The 26,332-nt window shown below is 56.3% G+C and overlaps 1 protein-coding gene across 1 annotated transcript in view; it reads right to left on the bottom strand.

Moving 5' to 3' along the window:
* The window catches only part of GRIK3 (glutamate ionotropic receptor kainate type subunit 3), a 219,204-nt gene that overhangs the window by 35,634 nt on the left and 157,238 nt on the right, over positions 1-26,332 (bottom strand). Inside the window, exons 6-10 of the mRNA XM_046660203.1 lie at positions 25,956-26,129; positions 25,159-25,302; positions 19,233-19,340; positions 15,801-15,914; positions 7,098-7,301 (exon numbers count right to left, since the gene is read on the bottom strand). Coding sequence (XP_046516159.1) covers positions 7,098-7,301; positions 15,801-15,914; positions 19,233-19,340; positions 25,159-25,302; positions 25,956-26,129 — 744 coding nt within the window. The remainder of the gene's footprint in view (positions 1-7,097; positions 7,302-15,800; positions 15,915-19,232; positions 19,341-25,158; positions 25,303-25,955; positions 26,130-26,332) is intronic.

Genomic DNA, 26,332 nt, shown 5'->3' with positions numbered 1-26,332 from the left:
AACATTGGATGGATCCAGCTGTGGATCCACCTGTGTAGAAAGGTCCCCCAGCAAGCACTCCCTCGGGGCTGCCACACTGCAGTTTTCGGGGGCGTACATTGAGCCAGGGGTGGTATCTGCTGATGTCCCACCAGCCAGCTGCCACACTTCGCGATCAGCACAGTGACCATTGATAACCTCAGAAAAGCCAATATATATCTAAAGAGATGGGACAATTGCTAGAAAATTCCTAAGTGTTGACTGAGGGGTCATGCACCCATGCTTCACCCAGGCTTCCTGAGCAGCTGGATGCCTGGCAGTGAGAAACGAAGCCTGTGCCTTTCCCAGCCCTAGGAGAATGGCCCGAGTCCTGAGTCCCAGCAGGGGCTGTCCTGCATCTGTCTTTTAGGATGGCTCAGCAGGTGTCCCCTGCTTCGTGGCATATTACAGGGCATGTGACACACCTCCATTCCCACCTCTAAAAGAGTCCCCATTCCCTGCGTGTCCACAAGGTTGGTGTCCACCCAGGGCCGGCCCCAGCACTGTCCTGCCAATGCCACAGGGCTCCTGACGAGGGCAGAGCCGTCAGCAACCTCAGTACCCCCACCCAGGCAGGTACCCCTACCCATGCCCTGGACATGGCTTCCACATCCTTCAAGTCTCAGCTCAAGAGCCACTTCTGCGGGGAAGCCTGAGCCATTTCCCCTGTTTTATACCCCGAAGTCCCCTGTGCATAAGTGCCTTTGCAGCACCGATCAAAATTTTAATGAAATGTAACTTGGCTGATTCACTGTTTCTTCCTGCAGGCAGGGACCACGTCTTCCTCGGTTGCTCCCATATCTCTAGTCAGTGCCCCAGGTCTGACACATCACCAGTGCTTGACTCAGACCCTCTCACGCACCAGATCAGACCCTCTGGCTCCGACCAGCCTCATGCAGCACCAAGCTGACAGCATCTCACCTCCTGCCCACCTGGGCACCTCTTGCCCCTCACTGCTGGCCCTACAACTTCACAGGGACGCTGCTGCAGGGTCCTGACTGGCTTCCAGCCCAGCCATGCCAAACCCAGAAATGCATGGAAGTCAGGAGCCAGTGGAAAAGCTGTTCCTCCTTCTCCCCTCACCGTGAGAGATGGTCCCAAGACACACTTTGTAAATCTCTTCTAGGGTGCAGACATGGGATCAGGCACTCAGTGGTGATTGGCTCAATAATGCATCCTTGTCTTGGCTTCCCCTCCCTCCTGCTCCACTTCCCTACCCCTCGTCCTCTCCCCAGCATCAGACCCACTAACCAAGTAGTGGCATCTAAGCCTCTGCCCCAGGGCCTGCTGAGACAGTGCCCCATAAAGTTTTACAGAATGAATGGAGGAATGGGTGATGCTCAGAGGGAGGGTTGGCGTGGTCCAGCTGCTCCCTCTGACCCCAGCTTCCCTCCAACAACCCCTCCCCCCGTGAAGCTCTACTGCCGCCTTGTACCTTCTTCTTGCACCTGCTTGTCTGGACCCCAATCTCCTGCCAGGCTCTTTCCAGATCTTTCCTAGGCTGGTCCCTGCTTGCTGAGTCCTGGCAGCTGACAGTTCTGCTGTGAATCTCAATGTGGCCCAAGTCTTTCCTGCATCCCTCACCTGCTTACCTGGTCATCCTCAGGCAGATCCTGAGCCCCTCCAGAGCACCTCAGTCCTTGCTCTGGGCAACCTGGCTGCCTTGACAAGAGTCCACCTTTGCAGACCATCTGTTTCGCCTGCCTTCACCTGCCCTGTCCCATCCAGGATTCTGACCTGTACCAGGTGAGCCCCCAGCATGCCTTGCTTCAAAGGAGACTGGTCAGCCTGAAGGAGGTGGCCCGGCAGAGCCTTTCCTGGCCACACAGTCAGGGGTTTGGGGCCCCTCCTAACACCCATGCATGCAGGCCAGAACTGAGACCTGGTTCCTGGCTGGAAGGTGGGGAACACAGTGGGTGGGTCTTGACACCAGACCCTCTGCTCGCACACTTGGGATGGGAAGCTCAGTAGTCGTGACCCCACAGCCGTGTCTCTGCGGAAGGTGTGCAAGTCCATGTGCTCATTCACACAACGCTCATTCATCAGTGCCTGCTCGGTGTGCCCGGCCCCATGTCAGGTGCTGGGCCGCCAAGAGTAGTCCATCAGGCGCCCACCGTCGGGAAGAAGAGTCAGACAGGGGAAATGGGCGCTTGGAGCTGGGCCGCCCTCCCTGCTCCGCGCTCCATGTTACCGGGAGGCAGAGGGGGGCATCTGGGAAGTGCTGCTTCTTTCACAGGGGAAGGAGGGCATGCCAGGGCCACCCGGGACCACTCCTTGTCTCTGTCTTGTTCCATACCCCATCTTGGTCCAGCTCCATCTGTGAGCCAGGGAAGTCTCCTTATATACTGCAGTGAGACGTAACAACTTAGAATTAAAAGAACTAATGGCTTCTTGTGGCCTGGAAGGCATGTATGCACCCCTTAAGGCCAGGCTCCTGCTCCCTCTCCTCCCTGCCCGCCTCCCTCTGACTCAAGGGCCTGGGAGACCAGCCAGGATGGAATTCCTGGGTCTCTGAGAACAGTCTGCAGGAGGCCAGGCCAGGCGCGCTCAAGGAGCCTGTGCTGGGGCCGAGCCTGTCCCCTGGACTACACCCCTGCTGATTCGTGGCTGCCATTCATTTCTCATCTCCCTTGACTCCCTCCTTGCTGCTTATACCCCGTGTCCTCACCTTTCTGGTGGCTTCTCCTCCTGGGGCCTCATCACTCACGCTCTCCTGGTTCCCCTCCTTCCTCTCTGGCCTTGCCAGCTCAGTGTCTTGTGGAGTCCTCCTGACACTTCTATGTGGTTTGGGGTCTCGCCCCACGTCCTCGTCTCTTCTCTCCCAGCGATCCCCTGCTCTGTCTCTGTCTCTGTCTCCCAGGCTGCCCTTGAGGCTGTGCGGATGACTCCCAAACCTCAGCTCCAGCTCTGTCCTCTCTGAGAGCCCAGCCGTGTGGCCGGCCACCTACTGGGACCCCAATCCCAACGGGATCTCAGCCCCCGCCCCCCCCCCCCCCCCCCCCCCACCGAATCCTCTACTTTTCCAGGAGGCTCTTTATCTGGGCATGACAACCCCCCTCCTGCTGTCCAAGTTAGAATGTCTCACCTTGTCCTTGATTCCTGCTTTCTCTCACCTCCTCCATCCAACCAATCACCAATCTCATCAATTCTACCTTCTTGTCTCCATCCTGTGTCATCTACTGCCCTCCTTTCTGACCACAATACTCTAAGGCCACCATGCTCTGCTTTGCCCAGGCCCCATGATGGCCTCCAGGCAGCAGTGGGTTGCCCAAGATCACAGTGACTTTCCTCAGGTGCCAATTTGATGTCACCTGCTTGTTCCACATCTTTCAGTTGTGCTTCGTAGCCCTCAGGATTAAGATCCAATTGCTCAGGTTAGCACCCAAGGCTGTTCAAGGCTTGTCTCTTGCCCGCCTCTCCAGCAGCATCCTCTCCTCTTGGCTTCAGGCCCTCCACAGTCAGGGCTCTGCCTCCACACTCCCCAGCAGGATCCTGGGCACCTGATGCCAGGACAGAAGCTCTGGAGGGCAGGTATCGGGAAAGACCAATGCCCTAAGTAAAGTAAGGGGGTGACGCCTTGGTATGTACCTCAGTCCCCTATGAGTCTGATCAATGGGAGTCAGTTTCTTGGGACTCCTATTTGGAGTCAGAGGGGCAAGGTCTAGATCCTGGATCACTGTGGCCCACCAAGATGACCATGGCTGAGGGGCCAGCTCTCCCACTGCCATCGTGTTCATCCGTGTGCATACTTTAGACAGCAGGGCTGCCCCTGGAGGAGATGGTGACAAGCAGGACCGCTCCCATGTGCTGAGCATTTTCTGAGCACCTGGCACTCTGTCAAGCATCTTTGTGCCATGTCTCATCAAATCTGCCCATGAACCCTGGGCAGAAGGCTTTTTTACGATTCCCATTTCATAGATGTGGAAATGGAGGCCAGAGAGGTTGACTAGCTTTCCCACTGTCAGCTAAAACGTGCTAGACCTGGAATCTGAACCCATCTCTACTGGATTCCAAAGTCATTAAAACACACGGGAATAATTTAAGGCATGGATGTGAGTAGAAGACTTTCCAGAGAGGGGAAATGAGAGGGAGCAGGTGGTGAAACGGAGAGAGTGACAATTTAGGAGAGAGATGGGGTGACGGATGGAGACATCACTGCTCTGTCCAGTCACGTTTGTTGCTCCCATAGTTAGAGGTGACTTGGGGGAGGCGGGTGTGTCAGCAGGAGGGGGACACACCCTTGAGGTGCCCCATCTGCCTCCATAACCCTGGCTCCTTGGAAGGCCGTGCGGCATGGGACGGGGGGGGGGGGGGCATGCGCAGGGAAGGACATCTTAAGTCCCGTTGGTCAGAGGCTCCACCCAGGGCCCCCAAATGGGCCTCGGGGGGCAGATCCTTGCAAAGGCGGGCATTCATCATTTTTACTTCTGCGTTCAGATCCCTAATAAGGAAGTAATAATATTACCAAGCCTTTACCACGCTTTCTATGAGCTAGTGAGAAGACTAATTACCTGACGACACTAATAAATGGTTATGATGTTATTAAAAATGGCACCAAGCTAGGATTAATAGGCTCATCCATTGGAGGGAAGGGAGTTTAACAAGGACCCCTGCATGTGCTGCCAGGGTCTGCGGCCTTGACGGAGCCAGGGCCACACGGAGGCCACGGAGGAGGCCCTTTCTTTCCCCTGCTGAGGGTCAGCTTAGGAGCGTCTGCCTGCTGCTGAGTTTTTCTGATCCATCCCCTTGCAAACCGCTCTTCAAAGCTCTCGGACCGCTGGAGATGCTGTGGGTGGCAGGAGTAGCATCAGCCCTGCTCACTTCCGCAAGTGGCCTCCACCCTCCTCGTGACCCCCTCTCCCTTCCCAGCCCAGCTCGCCTCTGCAAACGACAGGCTCAGAACCCACCTGGAGCCCCGCTCACCCCGCACAGGGGGAGCTGACGGATGGAGATGTCTCTGGGGCCTGCGGACTAATTTCCATAATAATTACAGTTATTACTAATAACGGTGACAACACCACTCCCTTCCGTTTATACTGAATTCCACAATCTAGGAGCTGCTTCCCCACCAGTTGTCTCTTCTGAGCTGCACAACAAGCTGAGAAGAACGCAGGGCAGGTATTAATATACTCACCGTCAAAAAACGAGCTCAGGGAGATAGAGGGACTTCCTGAAGCCCCCTCCCCAGCCTCGAAGGAATAACCATAATGATAAAAATGAAAATAATAAGGGCAAGTACTGACACGGCGCCAACCATGTAACGTACATAGGTACGTTGTGTAATGTGCGTAATGAACTTAGTCCTCCCAACAGCCTGTGGGGTAGGTTCTATTACATTCTCTTTTACAGATGAGGAAACTGAAGCCCAGAGAGGTTAAGAAACATGTCCAGGAGCACACAGCTTGTAAGTGGCAGAGTGGGAATCAAGCCCAGCCCGAGTTCACGCTCTTTACCCTTAGCCTCTCCCACCAGCCTTCCACGGGAGCCTGATTTCCTGGGGCCTAGGAAACGACTGGTAAGGTTCTGCTGAGTCTTCTTGCTCTGAGCTCCAGCCTCCAAGGTCCCCGTATGGCAGCTCCCCTCTGACAGGGGCAGGAGGCTAACAGAAGGCCCAGAGGCTGCCTGCCCCACCCAGAAGGGCAAAGTGACAAGAGTCCCTTTGACCGACCCTTTTCAGGTTGCAAAGACCTTCTGCATGAACCTGCCTCGGCCCCGGCTCTTTGCCGAGTTCGAAGCACAGGGCTTTGGGTGCAGACAGCCTCTGAAGACTCCACCACTTTCAGTCCCAGCTCCACTGCTCACTAGCTGGGGGCCTCCGCCCCTCTCTGCCTTAGCTTCCTTGTCTGTGAAATGGCTGGAAGAGCAGTAGGTACCTCGCTGGGTTGTTGCGAGGGTAAATGAGGGCAGAGAGGTTAGGAGTCTGCTCTAGATCAGGTCCTTGCATTCATTAGCAGGTCTTTGACAGAAAATGCTTCTGGAAAGTTGAGGCCCTGAGCTGGAAGGCAGGCAATGTGTACTATGTGCCAGGTGAGCCGGTACAAATGGCTCCTTGTTTCATTCCTGCGACTATAGGAGCTCTGGGACTTGCTAATTACTTCTGTTTTAGAAGTGAAGAAAGTAAGGCTCGGCGAGGTTGATGAACTTACCCGGTGGCACATCCACTAGGTGGTAAAGGGGGGACTTGAACCCTAGATCTACTGGGCCGAAGCCTGGGATCTTAGCTACTATGTGTGTGCTTACTGCATCTTACAAGCCTCCCTTGTATTGAGGGCTTGCCGTGGGCTGCGCCCTGCACCTAGGACTTCCTGTCCAGAATCATGACAATCCTCTGAGGAAGGAGGAATTAACACCCATTTGACAGATGAGGGACCACTTAGAGAGGTCCGGTGACTTGCCCCTGTTACCGTAGCTAACGAATGAGGAACTGGGACTCGAACCCAGGGCCTCCTCTGGTGTCCCTAGACTGTTTTCTCTCTGGATTCCTCCCGCTGTCCCGTCAAGCCCAGGCCCCTCCCAACAGCTGCTCCATCTCCCCAAATCTCCACCTCCCTGCTTTGGCTTCTGGCTCCCCTGGGTCCTCTCCGCATCTCAGGCAGAGTTCAAGTCTGCCTTCTCGGAACCTCCTAGCGGAGCCTTGCTCATCATCCTTTCATCCCCGGCCTCGGTTCCCTGGACCACCTGCTCCCCACTGGACCCAAAGGAACTCAAGGCAGTGACGGATCTATCTCTGTGTCCCAGAGTTTGGTGAAGGGTTTGTACTGGCACCTCGCCCACATGGCTGGGGCATCCTTGGGTAGCTCTTAAAGGAGCAGAAGGCAGGCAGGGAGGAGCTGAGGGACTCCTCCAGAGTGAGCTCATCAAGGATGCCAGCAGGGAAAGCTCTGATTTAGAAGGGGGCCAGTGCGTGTGAACTTGTATGAAGGGAATGTCTGGGAGTCGGGGCACGTGAGCAAGACAGGCCTAGAGTCACAGCCTTTGTCCCCACCTCCCCTGCCTCCGGGGCCCTCACCTGCCAGGATGCCCCATCCCAACGTGCACACAGGAGTTGGCCAAGCCCCCCGGGGTCCCGCCCCACTTACGTGGTCGATGAGCTCCTTGATCATCCCGTTCCACTGGCCCTTGTCATCCTGCGCCCCGTACTTGCCGTCCTCCACCAGCCGGATCTCATAGGAGAAGCCCAGGATGTGGGCCAGCTCCTTGAGCAGGTCGATGCAATAGCCCTCAAACCGATCATTCCCGAACAGAGTCCTGTCGGACTTCCGGAACATGATGAATGGCTCCTCCTGCAGGGACAAACGGGGGAAGGGCTGACGAAGGCCGAGTGGGCAGGGAGAGGCGGGCTGAGGCCGCAGAGCTGTGGCCAGGTCCCCTGCAGAGGTGTTCTACGCCGCCTTTGGGGGGGCTCCGAAGAAGGGCCTGCTAAGTGAGGAGAGGGGAAGTGCCTTTCCCGAGAGCCAACTTTGTGCCTTGTAGACGGCCACCCACTGGCAGTCCCTGGCACGAGGTGGGGGCTCAGTAAGTATTTATTGATTTAATTGTCTAATGGTCACCGAGCTAGTAAGTGGTGGAACAGGGATTTGAACTCAAGACTGTCTGATTCCAAACCCAATGCTCTCTGCTACACCATCAACATAGGCCAGTGGTTCTCAAACCGTGGTCCCTGCACCAGCAGCATCACCGGGGGACTTGTCAGAAACGCACGTTCTCGGCTCCATCCAGGCCTACTGAACCAGGAACTCCGGGGTGGGGCCCAGCAACCTGATTTTAAGAAGCCATCCAGGGGATTCTGGAGTCTGCTCATGAGTGACCACACCGCTGCAGAAGGCCCTTCATCGAGGATCCTCCCGGCCTTCTCCCCCAGCTCCTGTTTACAAGGTTACATCTACACACCCTCTGAGACCTTTCTTGCTTTCCGAGGACCCCAGTCCCCGGGTGAGTGATTGCTGATAGCCGTGCAGCTTGCATTTGTATGTGGACATGCCAGGCACTAGTGGATCAGTAAATGAGTCAGTGACTATGGAGGACCAAGCACGGAGCCCAGCAAACCCGGCGAGCTCAACAGAGAGTAGCCGGTATTGCTTCATTTAACCTCAAATTCAACCTTTCAGGGGTAGATACTAATAATCCCACTGTATGGATGCAGAAAGTGAATACACGAAAAGTGACCGGTGCGAGCCCAGCCAGCTGGCATAGAGAGGATGTGAACTCAGGTTGACGTGGCCCCAGGGTGCGAGCTCTGAACCACCTCCCTGTCCAGAGGCCCTGAGTCAGGGGTGCCTCTCCCTGGTGGGCAGGGGGTCCTCAGAAGGTAGCTTGTGGGGCCTGAGCACAGGTGACAGCTGTCCCACGACAGGCTCCCTCCCTCGCAGGCCATGTGGGCCAGTGAAGGACTTCGTCAGATTTCTCATTCAGAAACAAACCCCCGGCGACCTTGTGAAGCATGACTGAGAGGAGGCAGGAGAAACCGCAGAAAGTGGCTCTTGACCTCGTCTAGTTTGAGATGCACAGAGTGAAGAAGTGTGGGCTCTGACGTGGCAAAAGCCAGGCCCGCAGCACTGTCCCAGAATCCAGGTCGACACACAAGTCCATGTTTCTGCTGGCTCCATCCACCCGGCTTCACTTACAAGTCCCTGTCCCGAGTCTGCGGTGGACAAGCTGATGCCTCAGCTAAATCAACATTTCCGGGTTCCTGCTGCGCACCAGGCACGGATTTACACTCTTTCTCATAGGCTGTTTGATTTAAGCCTCACAGCTTACAAGACAGGTGCCATTACCCCATTTGATAGATGAGCAAACTGAGGCTCAGAGAAGGTCAGTAAGTTACCCAAGGTCACAGAGGACCTGAACGACAGTCAGAAGGAGTCCACGTCCAATCCTTCCTGACTGTAGCTCCTTGGCCTCTTTCTGGGCCTTCACCTTCCCCAAAGCCACCTCGGCACGCCCACGTGTCAGAATGTCTCCAGCCTTCAGCCGACGGGTGACATCAGTTAGCTGACAGAAGGCACAAGTGCTAGGAACCTCATGTCCACCTGCCCACAGGAAGGGCAGGCACCTGATTATGGAGGCGTTTCATTGTCCTCTCAGCTGGTGGGGACACTCCTTTCACATCATGGGCCCCTCGAGCGGGATGAGCAATGGAAGCCCCGGCAAAGACCCTCATCGGAGGTCCTTGGGCGCAGAAACCCACCAGCAGCCTCTCGCCAGGCTCTAGCTGTGGCAGGTGGGCTCTGGCTTCCGGGCAGTGCTACCTCTCAAAGTCCCACCCCACCCAGGACTGATTTACTGCAGATCTTCACGGTCTTGCGAGAGGCTGCAGAGAAACGGCTGGGGAGCGTCTGCCTCCCCAAGGGTTCCTGCCTCCCCGGGGATTCTGAGAAAACCACTTCTCAGTCTAACGGGGTGGAAGGCTGGGTCCTTTGGCTAGACTCCATGCTAAACCTCAGTGCCTCCCATCCCCACTGCCAACCAAGCAGGCAGCTCACAAGGCTGGAGAGAAGAGTCCAGGAGGGGCCGTGTGGGGAAGGTGCTGTGGCTGCCTGGAGGAAAGGGGACTTGGGCTAGAGCGTATATTGCCTGGGTGCAAATTAGTCTCTGGGAAGGTGCTGCCCAAACCCCGACAGAGGGCCTGGTGAGCAGGGCCTGGGTGGGGTTTCAATCCTAACTCATCCATTTGGTCAGCTGCTCTTGTGCAGTGAACGAACTGCACCACCGCACCTGGTGGCCCTGATATTTGCTCAAGGAAAGAATTGGAGAGAAGGTCTCATCTTTCTCAGGGGAATCACCCACCACACGTAGATTCCCTGGGCAAAATCTACCACCTTTTGTAAAATGGGGCTAAGAATAGAACCTTCTGGGGCCGGCCCAGTGGCACAGTGGTGAAGTGCACATGTTTCACTTCTCAGTGGCCCGGGGTTTGCTAGTTGGGATCCCAGGTGCGGACATGGCACCGCTTGGCAAAAGCCATGCTGTGGTAGGCGTCCTATGTATAAAGTAGAGGAAGATGGGCACAGATGTTAGCTCAGGGCCAGTCTTCCTCAGCAAAAAGAGGAGGACTGGCGGTAGTTAGCTCAGGGCTGGTCTTCCCTAAAAAAAAAAAAAAAAGAAAAAAGAACCTAACTTACAGGACTGTTGTGAGCATTAAATGAGTCAATCTATGAAAAGCACTTAGAACAGTGCCTGGCATACATAAGTTGCAATATTATTATTATTATTAATATTAATATCATTATCATCTTCTTTCTGTGTGCCGGGTGGGCTGTTACTGCAGCGGCCTCTCCAGCCTAGAGACCATGCCCAATGTCACCAAAGGTGAAAAATCACGGCTGGCAGGCGGAAAACCATTTTGGGAAAGGTCCCCGAGATCGCTCCCTTCCTGACCCCCTCCCCAGCCCCTCCCGGGCCCTATCCTCTAAAATTAGCACTTCATCTGTGAAGCCACCGCAGCCCCAGAATCTATACATCTCCATATAAATACGCTGCCTTCGGAGCAGCTGTAAAATGCCATTAATTTCGGGAAGTGCTCTGCGGATGGCATGCATATTTAACAGCCAAAGCCCAGAGCATTAAAATGGTGCTCGCCTTCGTAATGTGTCTCTAGACCTGCAGCATTTCCTAGGGGGTAATTCTGAACTCCGCCAACTACTTATTCATGGACTATTTCACAATTTATTACTGGAAATGTCCAGACAGCCAATTCACAAGCTCTCTCGGCTGCTAATCGATTGCTCAGTGAAGGTGCCCTCAATTTCATAACTTCACGCTCTCCTATTGCTCTGGGAGAACAGCCGGAGAAGCAGGGGTAATATTTCTCTTCAACAAGTCACAGGAAACAGGGGTCCAGAAAAATAACCTTTTCCGACTTTTCTTTGCCAAGGCTCTTAGTCTCGTTTCTCTCCGATCACTAATATCAGTGTGAAAGGCGGGCCTGGTGCTAAGCTTCTCCCGCTGATAGCACCTGTGGAGTTGGTGGAGGGGGTCATGGGGAAAGCAGGTAGGCGTTAGCTGCCTAATAGCTGAGTTCCCAAGCCCCCTTCTGACTTCGGCAGCATCAATACACACCCACATATGCACGCACATGTGCCCACAAGGCCACTGGCACAAATATACCACGTTCTCGGATGTTCTGTCTGCCCAGCCCTGCTCGGACACAGAGGCCAAGGGCCCTGGACCCAAGGCCTTGGCTTCCGCCAGTCAGAACCAGGACAGGGCATTAGGAGTTCTGCCCTCCCAGCAAGTGGGGCCCAGAGTGGTCCCCCGCCTGGGCTGGTTCTCCCAGCTGGCATCCTGGCCTCTTTTAGCTTCTCCCCTCTCCCGCTGCTGGGTGCCACGGATCCAGCCCGGCTGACAGTTGAATCTAAGTGGGTCACGATGCGCGCACGGCACAAATTCAGCCATCGGTGCGTATCCAGACACCCATGCATAACCAATCCCACACCCGCACAGGTACCCACATGCATGCCCACACCACCACTCGCTTCAGCAGCCAAAAGAACGCTGAAGCTTCAACAGCAGGGCCCCCAGGGGCGAGTCGGGTGTGTGTTCTTGGTGTGCGAGCTGAGGTTTGGGCGGATGAATTTTTCATGAGCTCATGGAAGAGCGGAACCTGAACAGAGGCTGGGGCTGGGCAGGGAGAGGGCGGGAGGCCAGGCTGCCAGCCGCTTGCTGCTGCTGTTTCAGCCTCAGGGATAGAGAAGGCTGCCTGCGGCTCTGAGAGGCCAGAGAGGGTGGAGTCCAGGCTCTGGCCATCTGTGCGTCCAGGGTAAGGTGCCCTTAGCACCTAACCCCGGGGTTCAGGATAGGAGAGAAGAGGAGAGGGTTCAGGGGCAGCCCACACGTCTCTGTGCTCTCTGCCACATCCAGATTCCAGGGAAAGGAAAGAGGGGGAGAAACCCCTCTCGTCAGGGTCTCGGGTCCAGCAGTCGGATGTTCCTGCGCTCACGCCTTGGTACCTGCCTGTCACTCAAAGAGCTGTTGCCCTGACAACAGACTTGCAGACTGGCAGGGGCCAGCGCTTTCAGCAGGAGGTGCTGGCCCTGTTTTCAGGCCGCCAAGCATGGGGCTGGATTTTCAGCCGGTGCAGCTGGGCTGGGCTGGGCTGGGCCACTCCCCATATTTGTACAGCTATGCCAACCACCCCAGCCTGAGAGCACCCCCAGGGCTCTGGGATGCGCAGACCACTTTTATGCACACTCCCTTGAGTATCTGGATGAGCTCTAGGTTTCGAGGTGGCCCCAGGCCACTCCTTGCATGGGCATCTCTCTCTTAGGAGCCTCCAAGGGCATCTTCAGCTGGACACAGAGAGTTTCTTGGAGACCCCAGTGTACAGGCTGTGTGTCACATTCTCTGTCCCCATGAGGGATGCTCCAGAGGTCATCCCCTCCATACCTCTGTCTCCAGGAAAGACTAGACTTCTATCACAGGGTGAGTAGACTCCACCGTCTGTGATCTCTGGGCAGTAGGGGTGCAGAGAGCTGAATCACGGGTCACCCCCAGGCCATGTGAGTATCTGACACTGGGGTAAGATGTTCAGTGGGACATCTGCTTCAAGTGGGTCAGCAGCCACGTCACAGGTCAAGGCAAACGGGTCCCGGGGTAAGAGATTATCATGATCTCAGGGCCAGGGGCTCAGACCTCGATCAAGGCAGGGGATGAGAGCGTGGTGGTTGGGATGTGGAGTTTCGTGTATCAGCAGGAGACTAGAGGTCTAGGGGGCTCAGGAGGGCAGAAACCCTGATGCTTTCCAGGGCCAGTCAGGAAACACCTATAGAAGACGCAGCCAAGTGTAAACAATAGGGAGCGGTGGGGTCTGTGGGGAGCCAGGAAGGCCCACCAGGCCTGAAAGGCATTCAAATACAAGTTCAAAGTTTACAACACGCCCTGTGCTAGACATAACCTCTGGGACCACGGTCAGGGGTCAGTCTCCCGTGAGGTTCAGGGCTCTGCTTGCGGGTAGAAGCAGAGGTTTCTCTGGAACTCTCACTCTGTCTACTGTATTAAACCTGAGCTCACCGGGGCCTGGATTTGTAGCCAATAACAATAATGACAACAACAGCAGCTATTGCTCAGACAGCACGCACTCGGTGCCATTTGTATTTATTACTCATTCACCCTCTCACTCAATGAAGTAGGTGCCGTTACGATCAGCTCTCTTTTTCAGATGGGGAAACTGAGGCACAGAGCAGTTAAGCAGTCTTCCAGGGTCATGCAGCTAGTGAACAGGAAAGCTGGGACTCAAACCCAAAGGTCTGTGCTCTTAACCATCACACGGTCTTGCCCCTGTGTCCTGGTCCTCCTGCATGTCCCAAAGAGCTGCTAGGCTCTTGTTTCCTGGATGAGGGGTGGGGACACAGATGGAGCTACATCCAGGCTATGGGCCAAGAGGGGCTCTTCTCCTCCCCTGTCCCTCGGGATGGCTGAGAGCCAGCTGGACGCTGCGGGTGGGACCTCCAGCGAGCAACAGAGCACAGCAGGTCGGCACCTTTGCAAGAAGCTGTGAGTATTGACCAAGAGGCTTCGAGAAGAGCATGGGATGTCTGCCAGATTCTGCCTCCGCTGGTGTAGAAAAATCCCTCTGCCTTTGCAGAAGGGTCTTATGCCCTTGAAATCAGGCTGCTTGCATCTTAATAAAATTGAACCCTGGGCTCTCTCAAGGTGTGGGTATTTTGCATCTTTCTGGTATGGTATCTTTAGCTCGCCTCTTGCTCTAAGAGTATTGTCTTGTGGCTGAATCATCTTAGCTCATTTAACCACCTCTCCCCTAATCTCTTCAAGCACACTGGTTTTACCTTTTTTTAATCTGGTCTTGTGAAAAGTGTTTTATTTATATCTCACATTTTATGCAGCTCTGCTTTTAATCTTTCACCACCTTTTTATTATTTTATTTTTAACCTTTTATATTTTAGCTTTATCACACTTTTATCCTTTTGCTTTCTGACATCTTGGCTTTACATTTTCTACCTTGTCTAGCCGGAGCTGTTAATTATTTATTTTAATTTTTCGTCTTTCTTGATGGCTTTCCTTTTTATCTCATTCCTCACCTTCGTTTTTCTCTTTATTCTTCTCCTTTTAACCTTTTTATTTTGTTCTCTTTCAACTCTCTTTTTTTTAATCTTTTCTATCTTTATCACATCAACACTCTTTTAAATGCTCCTGTCTTCCCTTGAACCCCTTTGCTGTTTTTATTTATTTCTTTTTAATCTTTTAGTTGTTTTTTTTTTTTTTTTACCATGTAGTCCTTGTTCCAGATGAGAACTTTGACTTACTGGTTTTAGCAGCCTGATTTTTTTTTAAGCTAACAACAAGTCGATCAACAAAGGCAGGCAGGATGTATGGTTGTCAGGAAGGTGCCAATGGGGGTCTCGCCCCCCAGATGGGGATGCAAGTGCTTCCCCTGCCCTCTCGTTCTGGCTCCTTCAGCAGTGGGACTAGAACCACCATCAGGTCTCCATCGCTTTTATGGGATCCTCTCAATAGTCACGGCCCTGTGGGCTGAGGACGAGATTCACAGGCTACAACTGCTCCCTACAGGCCGGTGATGCCCCTGCTGTCTGCTGCTCACTGGGATTCCTGGAAGAATGGGGTTTAACTGTTATATCCCTTCCTGCCCCATGGTGTCCACCACCCAGCCACGGAGCACGTAGCCGGTCAATCGCACTAAAGGGAGGACCTAGGACCGTCGAGTGGGGCCTGGCCGAGCTGCCTCTGGTGGAGAGGCAGGTGGGGCAAGCCTTGTCCCAGCACCATGGAAGGGCCCAGCGTGGGGTGGCCAGCCCCATTCCCAGGTTCCATCCGTGGCAGCCTTACTTTATCCGAGGCTCTAAGTTGGGTTGAGCTCCCTTTTTTTGTAGAGAATGACCTCAGCCTGTGGTCCTGACAAACGTATTTGCTTTATTATAAGGAGAAGCTGACCGGAGCCAGAATTGTCCCCAAAGGGTCTTTGGTGAGAATCCACCAGGCTGCGACAGGGCTGCCTCCCCCAAACGTGGTCCAGCTTGAGCCCCCAAGAGCACTGCTGCATCTCCAGAGGGTGAGTTCTGAGCCTCCGGACGCCCTGGAGGCCCCCGGGAGTGGGCTCCGCTCCGGTCAGTCACAGGAGGCCAAAGCCCTGGGTGTGTCGTCCTGCCCGCCCTGAGCTCTGAGGTGCAGAGAGCCTGGGAGCCCCGAGAGCCACTCCTTGCGCTGAAATGATCAGAAGAAGGAGGCGCTCTACACCCCTGGGGAATGGAGAGAGGGGGATAGGGAGAGTGGCCAAGGCCAAGAGACACCATAGAGAGTGGGTACATGTGTAGGCTCCCAGCACCCGCTGGGCTCTCTGGGTGTGGCCACAGCACTCGCCACAGCTGGGGGGACAGTGGGAGGGCCTTTTCCCCAGGCACTGAGGTGGCAGAGGTGGACCCTGAGTCCTGCAGAGGGCATGACAACCCTCTTTCCTTCCACCCCGTCATGGTTCCTATTCAGGCCTCAGGGACTTGGGGTGGGTGAGGGTGAGATGCAAACACACGGGTCACTGCAGAAGGGCTGGCCGAGCAGGAAGAGGCTGCTCAGTCACCCCCTGGGGTCTTTGGCCTGTGGCCATGAGCAGAGTTACTCTCTGAGGGCCTTCTGAGGGACCCTAAATGTGTCCACCTTTCTGCAGCTCCACCTCCGCCGTCTTCCAGCCTCCCAGCAGTCTCATAGAGATGTCCAGTCTATAGTCGCTGGGGCGATGGAGGGGTCTTTCTGACCCTGACGGCCAGCCCACCCCCAGGTCAGACAGCCCCTCCCACAGGGCTGCAGGCTCTTACCAGCACTGTGGTGACGATGAGCGACCTGTTCGTCAGAGAGTCGGTGACGTTAGGGCCCCGGCCTTTGGCGACTTCCGTGATGTTGAGTCCCTCAGAGGGACTCCACACTCCAACCTGGATGGACAGACAGACAGAGAACAGGAGGCTAAGTCCCCAGTCTCTCCATCCTTTCTCCACACACCATCAAGCCCATCGTCTCGTTCATTCTTCATGAGCATCATCATTGTCGCTAATATGTTTTGAGCTAAGCTTTCTGACAACCCTGCTGCCACCCTCCTCAAAGGAGGCCCCCAAGGTGTTGAGTCTTCTGAATTCGGCCACCTCCCCCTTGCTGGCAAACCCATCACAGCTGGAAGGGAAAATGCAGAGGGAGAAAGTGAAGGTAAAGACAGCCTCAGGGAGCTCAGCCGGGCGCCAGCGTGGGAAGGAGCAGATGCCATGATCAGGGGTCCTGGGTCAGGGCCAGGTCCTACGCCAGGACAGAGTCACTCTGAGCCTGGCTGGGCCTTCCGCCTCCTGGAGAAGACCCTGGACACCCAGCTGTTCACTCACTAGGTCTCACCCCCAGTGCCAGCTCCAGGCCCGGACGCCCTCCAAAGCTTAGGACAGGGCCTGGAGCAAGGGAGATGTTCACCAAGCATTTGTGGAAGGAGAGAGTAAACAGACGATGTGTCACATGCAGGAAGGCAGGCTGGGCAGGAGGCTGGCCTTTGCAGCTGTTTGGGGGCGGGGGGCTGGGGGGTGGAACAGAGTGGATGACCCTCACTGGAGGCTTGGGATGCCCCTGGATTTGAAGGCAGTTTGCTTTGTGGTTTTACTTCTAAACTTGGCAGGTACCCCGGCTACAGCAGCATAATCTCTGTCCCCACAGCGCCCTTGTTGATTTCCGGCCTGAGGCTGGAGGGAGGCAGGGGAAGATCAAGGTTACAAATTGTGCTAAAGCCCTGGGCCTCTCGAAGGTCCTTTTGGACCCAGCTCTGCCCGCACCTCAGCTCCTCTCTCCTGAGGAAGGCTCGGCACGCCCACTCTGTCCTTGGCCCAGTTCAGGGGGGCACTCAGGAAACCTAATCAATTAAACAGAGAGGCCGAATGCAAACAGCCCATTAAGAGAGCTGTGCGAAGCAGATAGCAGAGAGACGTGTAATTACGCTCCGGTAATTCTGCCCTAATCCTCCCAAAGCCACCGGCTGGAGCTGGCTGGATCAGCTACGACCCGGCTTAGCAAACAGAAGCGATGATATGAGAGGCCGAGCGCCTGTGTCTGAGGCTCACACTCTCTCCAGGCAGCATCTCTGTCAACGCAGACCCTCCAGAGCCGAGAGGAGAGGAGACAAGCAGACAGCATCAATGAGGTTCTGCTTTCAAGTGGGCCGAGCTCTGCAGGAGGGTGCCCAGCAGCATGCCTGGGCGCAGGAGATGCTCCCCGAACCTCTGTCTGGAGGCCAAATGAACAGCGGGAAGCCTTGCCCCAGCAGGCATCTATTGAGTTCCGACGGCATGCCCTCCTAGACACCAGGCACCATGGGGACGTGAGAACAGTTAGGACTGAGGGGGACTGGGCCTGCAGAGGCTCTGCCCACAGTCTGGGAGGAGCCTCTGTGGGTGTCTCTGCAGGTCAGCCTCTGTCCAGGCACAGGAGATGGAGCTTTTCTTGAGTATTAGCTATGGTCAATTTGTACGAGTTGCCGGGAGGGCTGTTGGGAGAAGGATGCTGTGGGTGGGCTCAGGTGGCAAGAGTACTCTGAAGATCAGTTACCGATGCCTGCCATGGGCATGGGAGTGGGAAGCGGTGGCATGCGTGCCATTTCATTGCCATCCTTAGAATTTTAGGCTATCCCCAGAGATGGACAGCTGAAAGAGCAAAAATGAGACTACTTGAGTGAAAGCTATTCCAGTAGTTCTGTCAGAGGAGGAAGGAGTGCCCCAGCCCTGCGGGTGTTTAAATAGAAGCGGGAAGACTGTTTGATAAGAACTCAGATAGTCTGTACAGGGTCCCACCAACTGGCCCCGAAGATCTCAGGAACAGAGGCCACAGCACCTGTCCTGAAGGGAAGGTGCAGCATGAACGAGTCGCAGAGGAATGGTGAGATTTCCCCAGCTGCCTCTCCCCACACATGGGCCCCACAAGTCTGTGGGAAACTCAGGAGTGAACGGAGGAAGCTTGGCCACAAGGTGCAACCCGGGCAGAGCCAGGTCCGTGCCTGAGGGAACGAACCAGGGAGACAGAGGCCGCTCCTGCCACCAGGGCGATTGTGTGGGCAGAGGCCCTGAGGTGCAGGAGGGAGGGGGCGTGACTGGGCCACGGAGGGCAGTGGAGACGAGGCCTGGAGAGGCAAGTGAGGGCATTCCTTGGAGAGGCTTAAAGGCCAGGGCGAGGCGGCTGAAGCTAATGACCTGGCACTGGGGAGCCACGGCAGGTTCAGAGCAGGGTAGAGCTCTGCTTTGGGAAGCTTCATCCGTGTGCATGCTCAGGGTGGCTGGAGGGCTCAGGAGAGGAGAGGTGGGAGGCCAGGAGGGGGTGTTAACATAACCCAAGGAAGAGGCCTGAACCAGGGGGCTGGGGGAGGAGAGTAATCCAGGACTCCTGGAGGCCCATGGGCATCAGGGGCCCCTCCCCTTCCTGGCCTCTGCTCCCTGCATTTCACACACCCCACTCCCAGGGTTGGAGAGGCACCCTGGGGGCTCCCAGGGGCCAGCCTGCTGTGGGAGAGGGTGTGGCTGAGCCCCTGGCTCCCAGGTCCCAGGGGACACTGAGAAGTGGGGGCTAGTCTTAGATTTCTCTTCTCAGCCCAGCAGCCTGACTCTGACAGACTATGCTGAGGGTTCCAGGGGTGGTTACTGGCCTCATTACAAATATTTCTCTGGAAGCCAGATGGGAGGCCCCAGAAGCATAGAGGCCTTAGAAGCCTAGAGCGGGGAGTTCAGAAAGCATGCGCTTCAACCTCTCTCCAAGGGTAAGAGTCTCCAGCCTCCCAGACAAGCAATCGCTTTGTTCAAACTTTGCTTGAATGCCTCCAGTGACAAGGAGCTCACTACACCCCAGGCAGGTACCCGCTGGTTGTTAGAAAGTTTCTCTTACCCAAGGACACGTCTGTCCCTCTGCCCCATGACAGCCCTGTAGGGACTTAGAGACGGTCCGTCTGCCCCATAAGCCTTTCACTACTTTTCCCGGTGAAGCATCCCCGATGGCCGTTGCTGCAGGGTGACGGTTTGGGTGTCTGCTGTGGCCAGGCCACTGGTTCTGCACCCTCCATTCTGACCAGGGGTCCGCGTTCTCTGAAGGGCTAAGGCACGGGCCAGACTGGATCATGTCGAGCCCCGAGGGGGCAGCTGGACTTGGGGCATTGTAGGGAATTCTACAGCTGGGGTCCATCGTAGGGAATTTAGGGAGCCTGCTCCTCTGCCCGCCCTCCCGCTCTTGAGCCCACGCACCTTCTCCAGGCCATCCTCCTTCAGGCTGATGATGTCCAGATCGAAATCGGTCCGTAAGCCACTGGTTTTGTTGAAAACAATCCGTCCAGTTAATCCTTCCCATTGAGCCTGCCGGAGGAAAGAGGGCAGAGCGGCAATTCCTCGGGCTCATAAATCATCATTCGGTACAACCGTACAATGCTTCATTTTAATTACTCCTTGCACTGATACTGCTCCCCCAAGACCGTGATTAATTAATAATCACCTCCATCATTGCTCGGGCTGTGGTGCGAGCCAGCGATTTCCATAAATTCTATTATGCGCTTTAGCCAGCTTCACACTTGCACCTTCTCATGTACAACATCGATCTCGGACGCGCTCAGATGAGCCCCCGCGTCGAAGCCGTGAGAAGGGGGAGCCCAGCCGGGTCAGGTCCCCCGAGAGGGGCAAGGCGGCAGGCGGGCAGAGCTGGGGCAGGCGAGACCCACTGAGGGCAGAAAGCCAAGGGGCCAAGCTGGCCGTGGCTATAAACCCAGACTCTTGGGGTAGCCCCCATAGAGCCAAGGAGACACAGAGGGTCCCCCATCACCCCCAGCCCTAGCTCCGTGCACCTCGTGGTTCAGAACTCTGGGGTCAGAATGCCGGTTCAACCATAGTTAGCTGTGCGACCTTGGGGATTTCATTTAACATTTCTGCCTCAGTTTTCTCATCTAGAAAATGGAACTAATAATAGTGCCCATCTTACCAAAATGCTATGAGAATGAAATGAGGTTAAGTCTCATAAAATACTTAGAACAGTGCCTGGTACAACCTGAGCCCTGAATAAATAGGAGCTTTTGTTACTTTTTATTTTTTACTTTTGGTGAAGAAGATTGGCCCTGAGCTAACATCCGTGCCAATCTTCCTCTATTTTGTATGTGGGACGCTGCCACAGCATGGCTCGATGAACAGTGTGCAGGTCCGTGCCTGGGAGCTGAATCCTCGGACCCCAGGCTACCGAACTGGAGCAGGTGAACTTAACCACTATGCCACCGAGCCAGCCCCAGCTTTTGTTATTTTTTTATCGTCGTTAGCATCATGAACACAGAGAAAGAGGCAGGCAAAGAGTCAGAGAAGGTTCATGACCCAAAGCGAGAAGAGCTTCATCTTCCAGGTCAGAGGTTGGCAGACTCCGCTGGCGGCTCAAACGGGCCGCTGCCTGATTTAGGAAATGGTCTATTAGATCTCAGCCGCGCCCAGCTGTGTTATGTTGTCTGGCTGCCTCTGCACCGCATCTGGGGAGCTGAATGGTTGCAAAGGAGGTAATCTGGCCCGCCAAGCTCCAAATATTTACTCTCTGGCCATTTGCAGAAAAAGTTCGCCAACTCCCGTTCTAGGTAATCTCTCCTCCGAGGGTCTGGAGCATTAACTCTACTCGCCACCACTCACGTCCTGCCACCACCGCAGTGGCCTCAGGAGGCGGGCCAGCGAGGGTCATGGTCCCCATTTGACAGAGGAGGAAGGAGGCGCAGAGGGGGTCCCCAAGCTCTCAGAGAGAATGAGGCAGAGCCAAACTGCAGCTCGGGGTCCCAGGACCCTGGCCCTCAGGCTCTGGCTGGTTCCCTCCTCTCCCACCTCCTGGGAATCAGGAGGCAGCCGCCTCACAGGAAAACAGCCAAAAGCTGGGGCTCTCTGTGTCTGCGAGAGGAACAGACCTGCACGTCCCAGAGTCCTGGGGACCCTAGGATGGCTGGGGGCTCACACAGCCCGACTGGACCAGAGCGGGTAGGGGAGGGCGCAGAGCGTGTGGGTCTGAGTGTCGGAGTCCTTGCTTTGCCACGTTTGGTTTCTAATCCCACGGGGGCCGTGGTCCTTGCAGGTTCTGAAGAAGGCTCCTGGCCTCTCCCTTACTGAACGTCCGCAGCTCCATCCCTGCTTACATTCACAATGTGACCCACAAGTTCATGGATCCCCAGAGGCCTATCTGCAGATCCCAAACTAAGACCCCCAGGGATCTCCAAGCGCTTGGGCATCTCAAGGGCCCTGTAGGTCTTTTGGATCAAGGCACTGGGGCAAATGGGTACGCTAGCTCAGGCCGAGGGGCAGCGCCTGGGAGGCTGGAAACAAAGGGAGAGAGAAGGTGGGCTTTTGCGCAAGGGGTCTAACCTCTAGGCTTCAGGGAGGGGAAAACTACCTACTCCTCGGGGTCAAAAAAGGTATGTGAAAGCTTAGCCCAGGGCCTGGGATACACGATCCCCACTAAGTGGCGCACACTATGACTTCTCCTTTGTTGCTTCCCTCTCGGGAGCTTCCTTGGGTCAGGGCTGACCTTTGGCTGCAGGAGCAGGGCTGTCACGGGGGCCAAGGCCCAAAGCCTCAGTAGAAACCCTGTCACAGCGGGCTCCTCTTCCCTGCGTGGGCTCATGTAGGTGTCATCGCGATCCTGCCAGCTGGTGTCCTCACTGCCCCCGTTTTGCAGTCATGGACTCTGAGGCCCAAAGAGGGGTTGAGCCACGAGGGTCCAAGTAAGGGTGGCGCAGGACAGAGTCCTCTCTGCAGGAGCAGAGCTGAAGAGCTTGGGGTCACAGTACCCAAGTGGAGTGGGGAGATTCATGGAGCCCCAGGAGCTGGAGGCGGGGTTTGGGATGGAGAGAAAAAGATGCGTCAGAGAAGGTGAAGACCGCTGTTTAGGACTTCACAGGGCGGCTCAGCTCCCCTGAGGCTGGCTCTCCAGTTCCTTTGCCTTCCCCTCCTCTGCGGCCCCCACACCCTCGGCTGTCTCCCGGCCCCCAGGGGAAATCACAGCTCGTGCCTTCAGACCTGCGCTCTGAGGCGAGGCTTTCTCCTCGTCAGCTACAGAGGAATTAAATGCCAGCAGGTGTGTGGCCTGTCTGTGGGCGGGTGGGCCGGGGCAGGGCCAGGGCAGGGAGCTGCCGGCAGCTCCTCCTCGTGACATTTTCCGGCCGCCCGCCCCTTCCAGCTGCTGCTGAGGACTCGCTAAATGAAAGATGCTTCACACGCTCTGAACTCCGGCCTGGTATTTTCCGGCTCCTCTCAGAAATGCCAAGTCTTTAAAATGATTTACTGTCACACAGTCAAGAGGGGGAGATGGGCAACTCGGAAACGGTTCGAGGGAGTCTGTGTGCCGGGCTCGGGCAGGGCACGTGGGTCCTGGTGGCGGCCAGCTGCGGGTCTGTGGGCAAGCCATGTGGCTGCTCTGGGCCTAGGTCTCCAGGCCCTAAAATGGAGGGAAGATGAAGGTGTTTCGGAAAGGTCTCTAAAGAAGCGTGAGCGGTGAGGGCCATTCACTGGGCCAGGGGCCTGGAAACAAGAGGGCCGGGTACACCAACGTGGGTCGGTCAGGCCTGGGAGGGAGAAGGGGGCTCCCCCCCATTTTTTTTTAACATATACTTTTTACTGAGGAAGAGTGGCCCTGAGCTAACATCTCTTGCCAATCTTCCTCTTTCTTCTTTTCTCCCCAAAGCCCCAGTACCTAGCTGTAAGTCCCATCTTCTATGTGGGATGCCACCACAGCACGGCTTGATGAGCGGTGTGTAGGTCTGTGCCCAGGATCCGAACCGGTGGACCGTGGGCCACAGAAGTGGAGCGCGTGAACCTAACCACAATGCCACCGGGCTGGCCCCAAGGGGCTCCTCTTTCTATGGCGTGGGCAGTGATGAATCTGCTCCCCTCAGGGCTTCATGGCCGAGCCTCAAGCATTCCATGGGGTGAGGGGTGAAGTGGGTGGCGGTCCCTGAAGCTATGTGGCCTGGAGATCCTCTTTAGCTGGAAACCCACCACGGAGCAAGAAGCCATGGTGATGACAGTTATGAGGATAGAAATAACAGTAAGTGATAGCAGCCAATCTGTTCAGTTCCTGCTCTGGGCCAGGCGCTGTCCTCGGGGCTTCACACATATCATCACACACTTATCCCTACGACCCCAGCATTATCTCCATTGTACAGAGGAGGACCTGAGGCACAGAGAGGTTCAGCAGCTTGCCTAAGGTCACACAGCTAAAGAGTGAGTGAGCTTCAAAGCCACTTTTGTCGGGCTCCTAAGGGTCCCAGGGTTGTGGCCTGGGTCACCGAGACCCGCCCACTGGCCTCTGGCTACAAAGTTGGAGGCCTGCCAAGGAAGGAGGCTAGGAGTCAGGCCTCAGAGCTCCCTGAGAATCAGCTGATGATCGCCCAGGCCAGCCAGGCCTTGCTCAGGGCATCGAACAAACAGACTTCCGCTGCGGTTTCGGGAGGTTGGATGAGAAGGGACCATCATGGTCCTCTTACACCCAAACATCTGATCCTGCAGTCCCTTCTGGGGGCGAGGGGGCTGGTGCCAGGGACTTCACTGCTCCCTCACAAGGACGATGAGACAGTTTGCCAGGTGAGAAACTGACGCGCAGAGATGTCCAGGAACTTGTCTAAAGCCACACAGCCGGGAAGAGGGAGAGACAACCTCTGAAGGCATGTGTGTCAAACCCTAAAGCCCGTGTCCCACCCATATTCCTTTTAGTGTCGTTCCGAAACGCAGGGGGAGCTGGCGCTGGCCTCATCCTGAGCGGCACGGTGAACTCGGGACCTCCCGGAAGGCTGCTGGTCCGCGGAGCACGTGCTGGCGGTTTCTCTGTTGTCTGCCCTCCCAGCTCTGCCTCCCTCGGTGTGTGGGGCTGCGCTCATTAACGTGATGACCTGCTGGAGGCCTGCCGCCCTCCCCGGGCCGGCAGCTCTGTAGCGAGGGCTCATCTGTTTCAGCCCCACTGGATCCCTAGTGCCAGCTCAGTGCCTGGCACCCAGCAGGCGCCCACAAACATGCTGGATACACGAGTGAACCCCCAAGGCAGGCGGCTTCACGGTGCTGCTGCCGAGAGAGATGGTCTGGGCAGAACCCTCCCAGAGGGCTTCCCCCGGCTGCACGCCATGTTGCCCTAGACAGGGCCACTCCCTCAGATCCAGGATGACCCTGCCCAGGTTTTGACCCCCCGAGCCGCCCTTGTCTACCATTGACTGGGGTTTGATGCTGCCCGGGCCCTGGGCGAGGTGCTCGGCACATGGATTTCCACTCTGTCTTCCCTTCACCCCTTTGAGGCAGGTGCTCTTGCTACGTCCATTTTACAGATGAGGAAACTGAGGATCGAAGAGCTCGTCATCTCACCCAGAGTCACACAGCCAGGGGTGATGGAGCCAGGATGCAGGCCCGGGCCTCAGCTTCCCCCATCTGTACAACGGAAACAATCAACCGCTGTCCCCAGCTTACAAGGACCACGGTGATGGGGAGTCCTTGACACTGAAAGTTGACAATGGCTGTTTCCATGGCCATCTTCTCGGCAGCAGGACGGCTTTCATGCTCTCTGCTTCCTCTGAATTAGCTCCTGGGTGGGACGTCTCCACAGCTGCCATGGCGCCAGGAGAGCCAGGTCCCAGGAGGGACCCCAGCCGAGAAGGTGGCCGATGGGCCCATGACGTGAAGGTGAGTTTGTGGGGCTGATTATTATTGACGGAGCCTCCTCTGTCCCCCACACGGCACTAGGCACTTTCCACGTGCTGTCATTTCATCTTCATAGCCTCCCTGAGAGGTGGGCATGAGTGGAGCCCTTTTTACAGATGGGGCAATCAAGGCTCAGCAAGCTTCTCTAGCTTGCCTGAGGTCACACAGCTGGGGACAAAGACCCTCATCTGTTGTCCTTTAAAGCCCATGCTCATCCTGCTGGCAATGCTGACCCTGCACTGAGCACCTGATGCACCAGGAACTTAGCCCCTCAAGCACCCTGTAAGACTGGTCCTGCCGAACCCATTTTCAGCCAGGGAAACTGAGGCTCAGAGAAGGGAGGAAACTTGCCCAAGCTCATGTGGATTGGAAACTGATTCTGTCTGACCCCCAAACCTCGGCCTTTGACCTCTCTGCAGCTCTGCAGCACCAGTGGTCCCTGGGAAGATGGCCCCGGTGGGGGACGGGGTCGGGGGGCACTCACCTCCTTGATGAAGTTCATGAAGCGGCCGCCGAAGCGCCAGGCCTTGTGGCGGTGGCACTGCAGGGAGTTCACGGTCATCTGGGGCGCCCGCTGGTAGCACACGGACACGATGTGGACGGCGTCGTACAGCAGGGCCGCATCGGTCTGGAGGGGAGGCCCAGGGCCTGCCTGAGAGGGGCCCCTGAACCCCGAGAGTCCTCGGCCCACCCTGCCCAGTCCCCAGTCCCCTCCCCCGCCATAGGCACTGGGTCGTGGTGAGGCAAAGGCCCTGAGACCCCAGACGTGACCCCGTCTCGGCCCCCAGGTGGGGCCAGGCTTGTGTTGACTCTGCTGCTTTGCAGACACTCACTGCCACCCTGCAGCTCAGACCTTCTCCTGCCAGTCCCTCCACCCCATCCCATTGTCCCTGCTGCTGCCTAGGCCCCGCCCACACCTTCTCCTTTCCTGCTTCCCCAGCCTTCTGCCGGTCACAGCCGAAAGTCCTTGTGCCCCAGACCCACTGGTCCTTCTCCCCGCTCTCTGTAACCATCCGTTTATATGCCTGTACCCCCACCCTTGGGGTGAGACTGCATCTGGTTCCTTCGTGTCCCTGGCTCCTAGCCCAATGTCTGGCTGACATACGGCAGGTCATAAGAAGGGAAATCATGGGAGGGAAGAAAGAAATTGGGAGGAAGGAAGAAAGAAGGAAGGTAAGGAGGGAAGGAAGGAATGAAGAGAGGGCGAGAGGGAGGAGAGAAGAAAAGGAGGAGGGAAGGGAGGGAGGAGAGGAACCCAGTTTGGCCCACCGGCCGCCATACCATCATCACTCCGTCCAACAGGCCAGACTCTGCACGGGGAGCCGCCTGCAGCCGCTCCATGGACCACTTCTCCACGATGGCCGAGACGTGGGGGCTGTCCACGTTGAGGATCCGGAACCCTGTCAGGTTCACCCCTGAGTAGCGGTAGGGCTCCAGGTCTAATGCGTAAAGATCCTTGACAGGGAGAGGGTTGTGTAAATACAGTGGCGGCCCTGCCGTGAGCTCCAGCCCGCACCTCCCACGGCCCCCGAGCCCGGGGCTGCAGCGCCCTGTGGGACGTGAGCCTCAGCGGGACGGAGCACCCACGGGAGCACTGGACTTGGAGTCCACTTGGAGCACCCTCCGCCTGGTGGCTGGCCCCGCGTCCTCACGGCCGG

This window comes from Equus quagga, chromosome 5, assembly GCF_021613505.1.
Source record: "Equus quagga isolate Etosha38 chromosome 5, UCLA_HA_Equagga_1.0, whole genome shotgun sequence".
NCBI lineage: Eukaryota > Metazoa > Chordata > Mammalia > Perissodactyla > Equidae > Equus > Equus quagga.
Note: the sequence above shows the minus strand (reverse complement) of the source record. Positions and strands in the feature narration are given on the sequence as shown.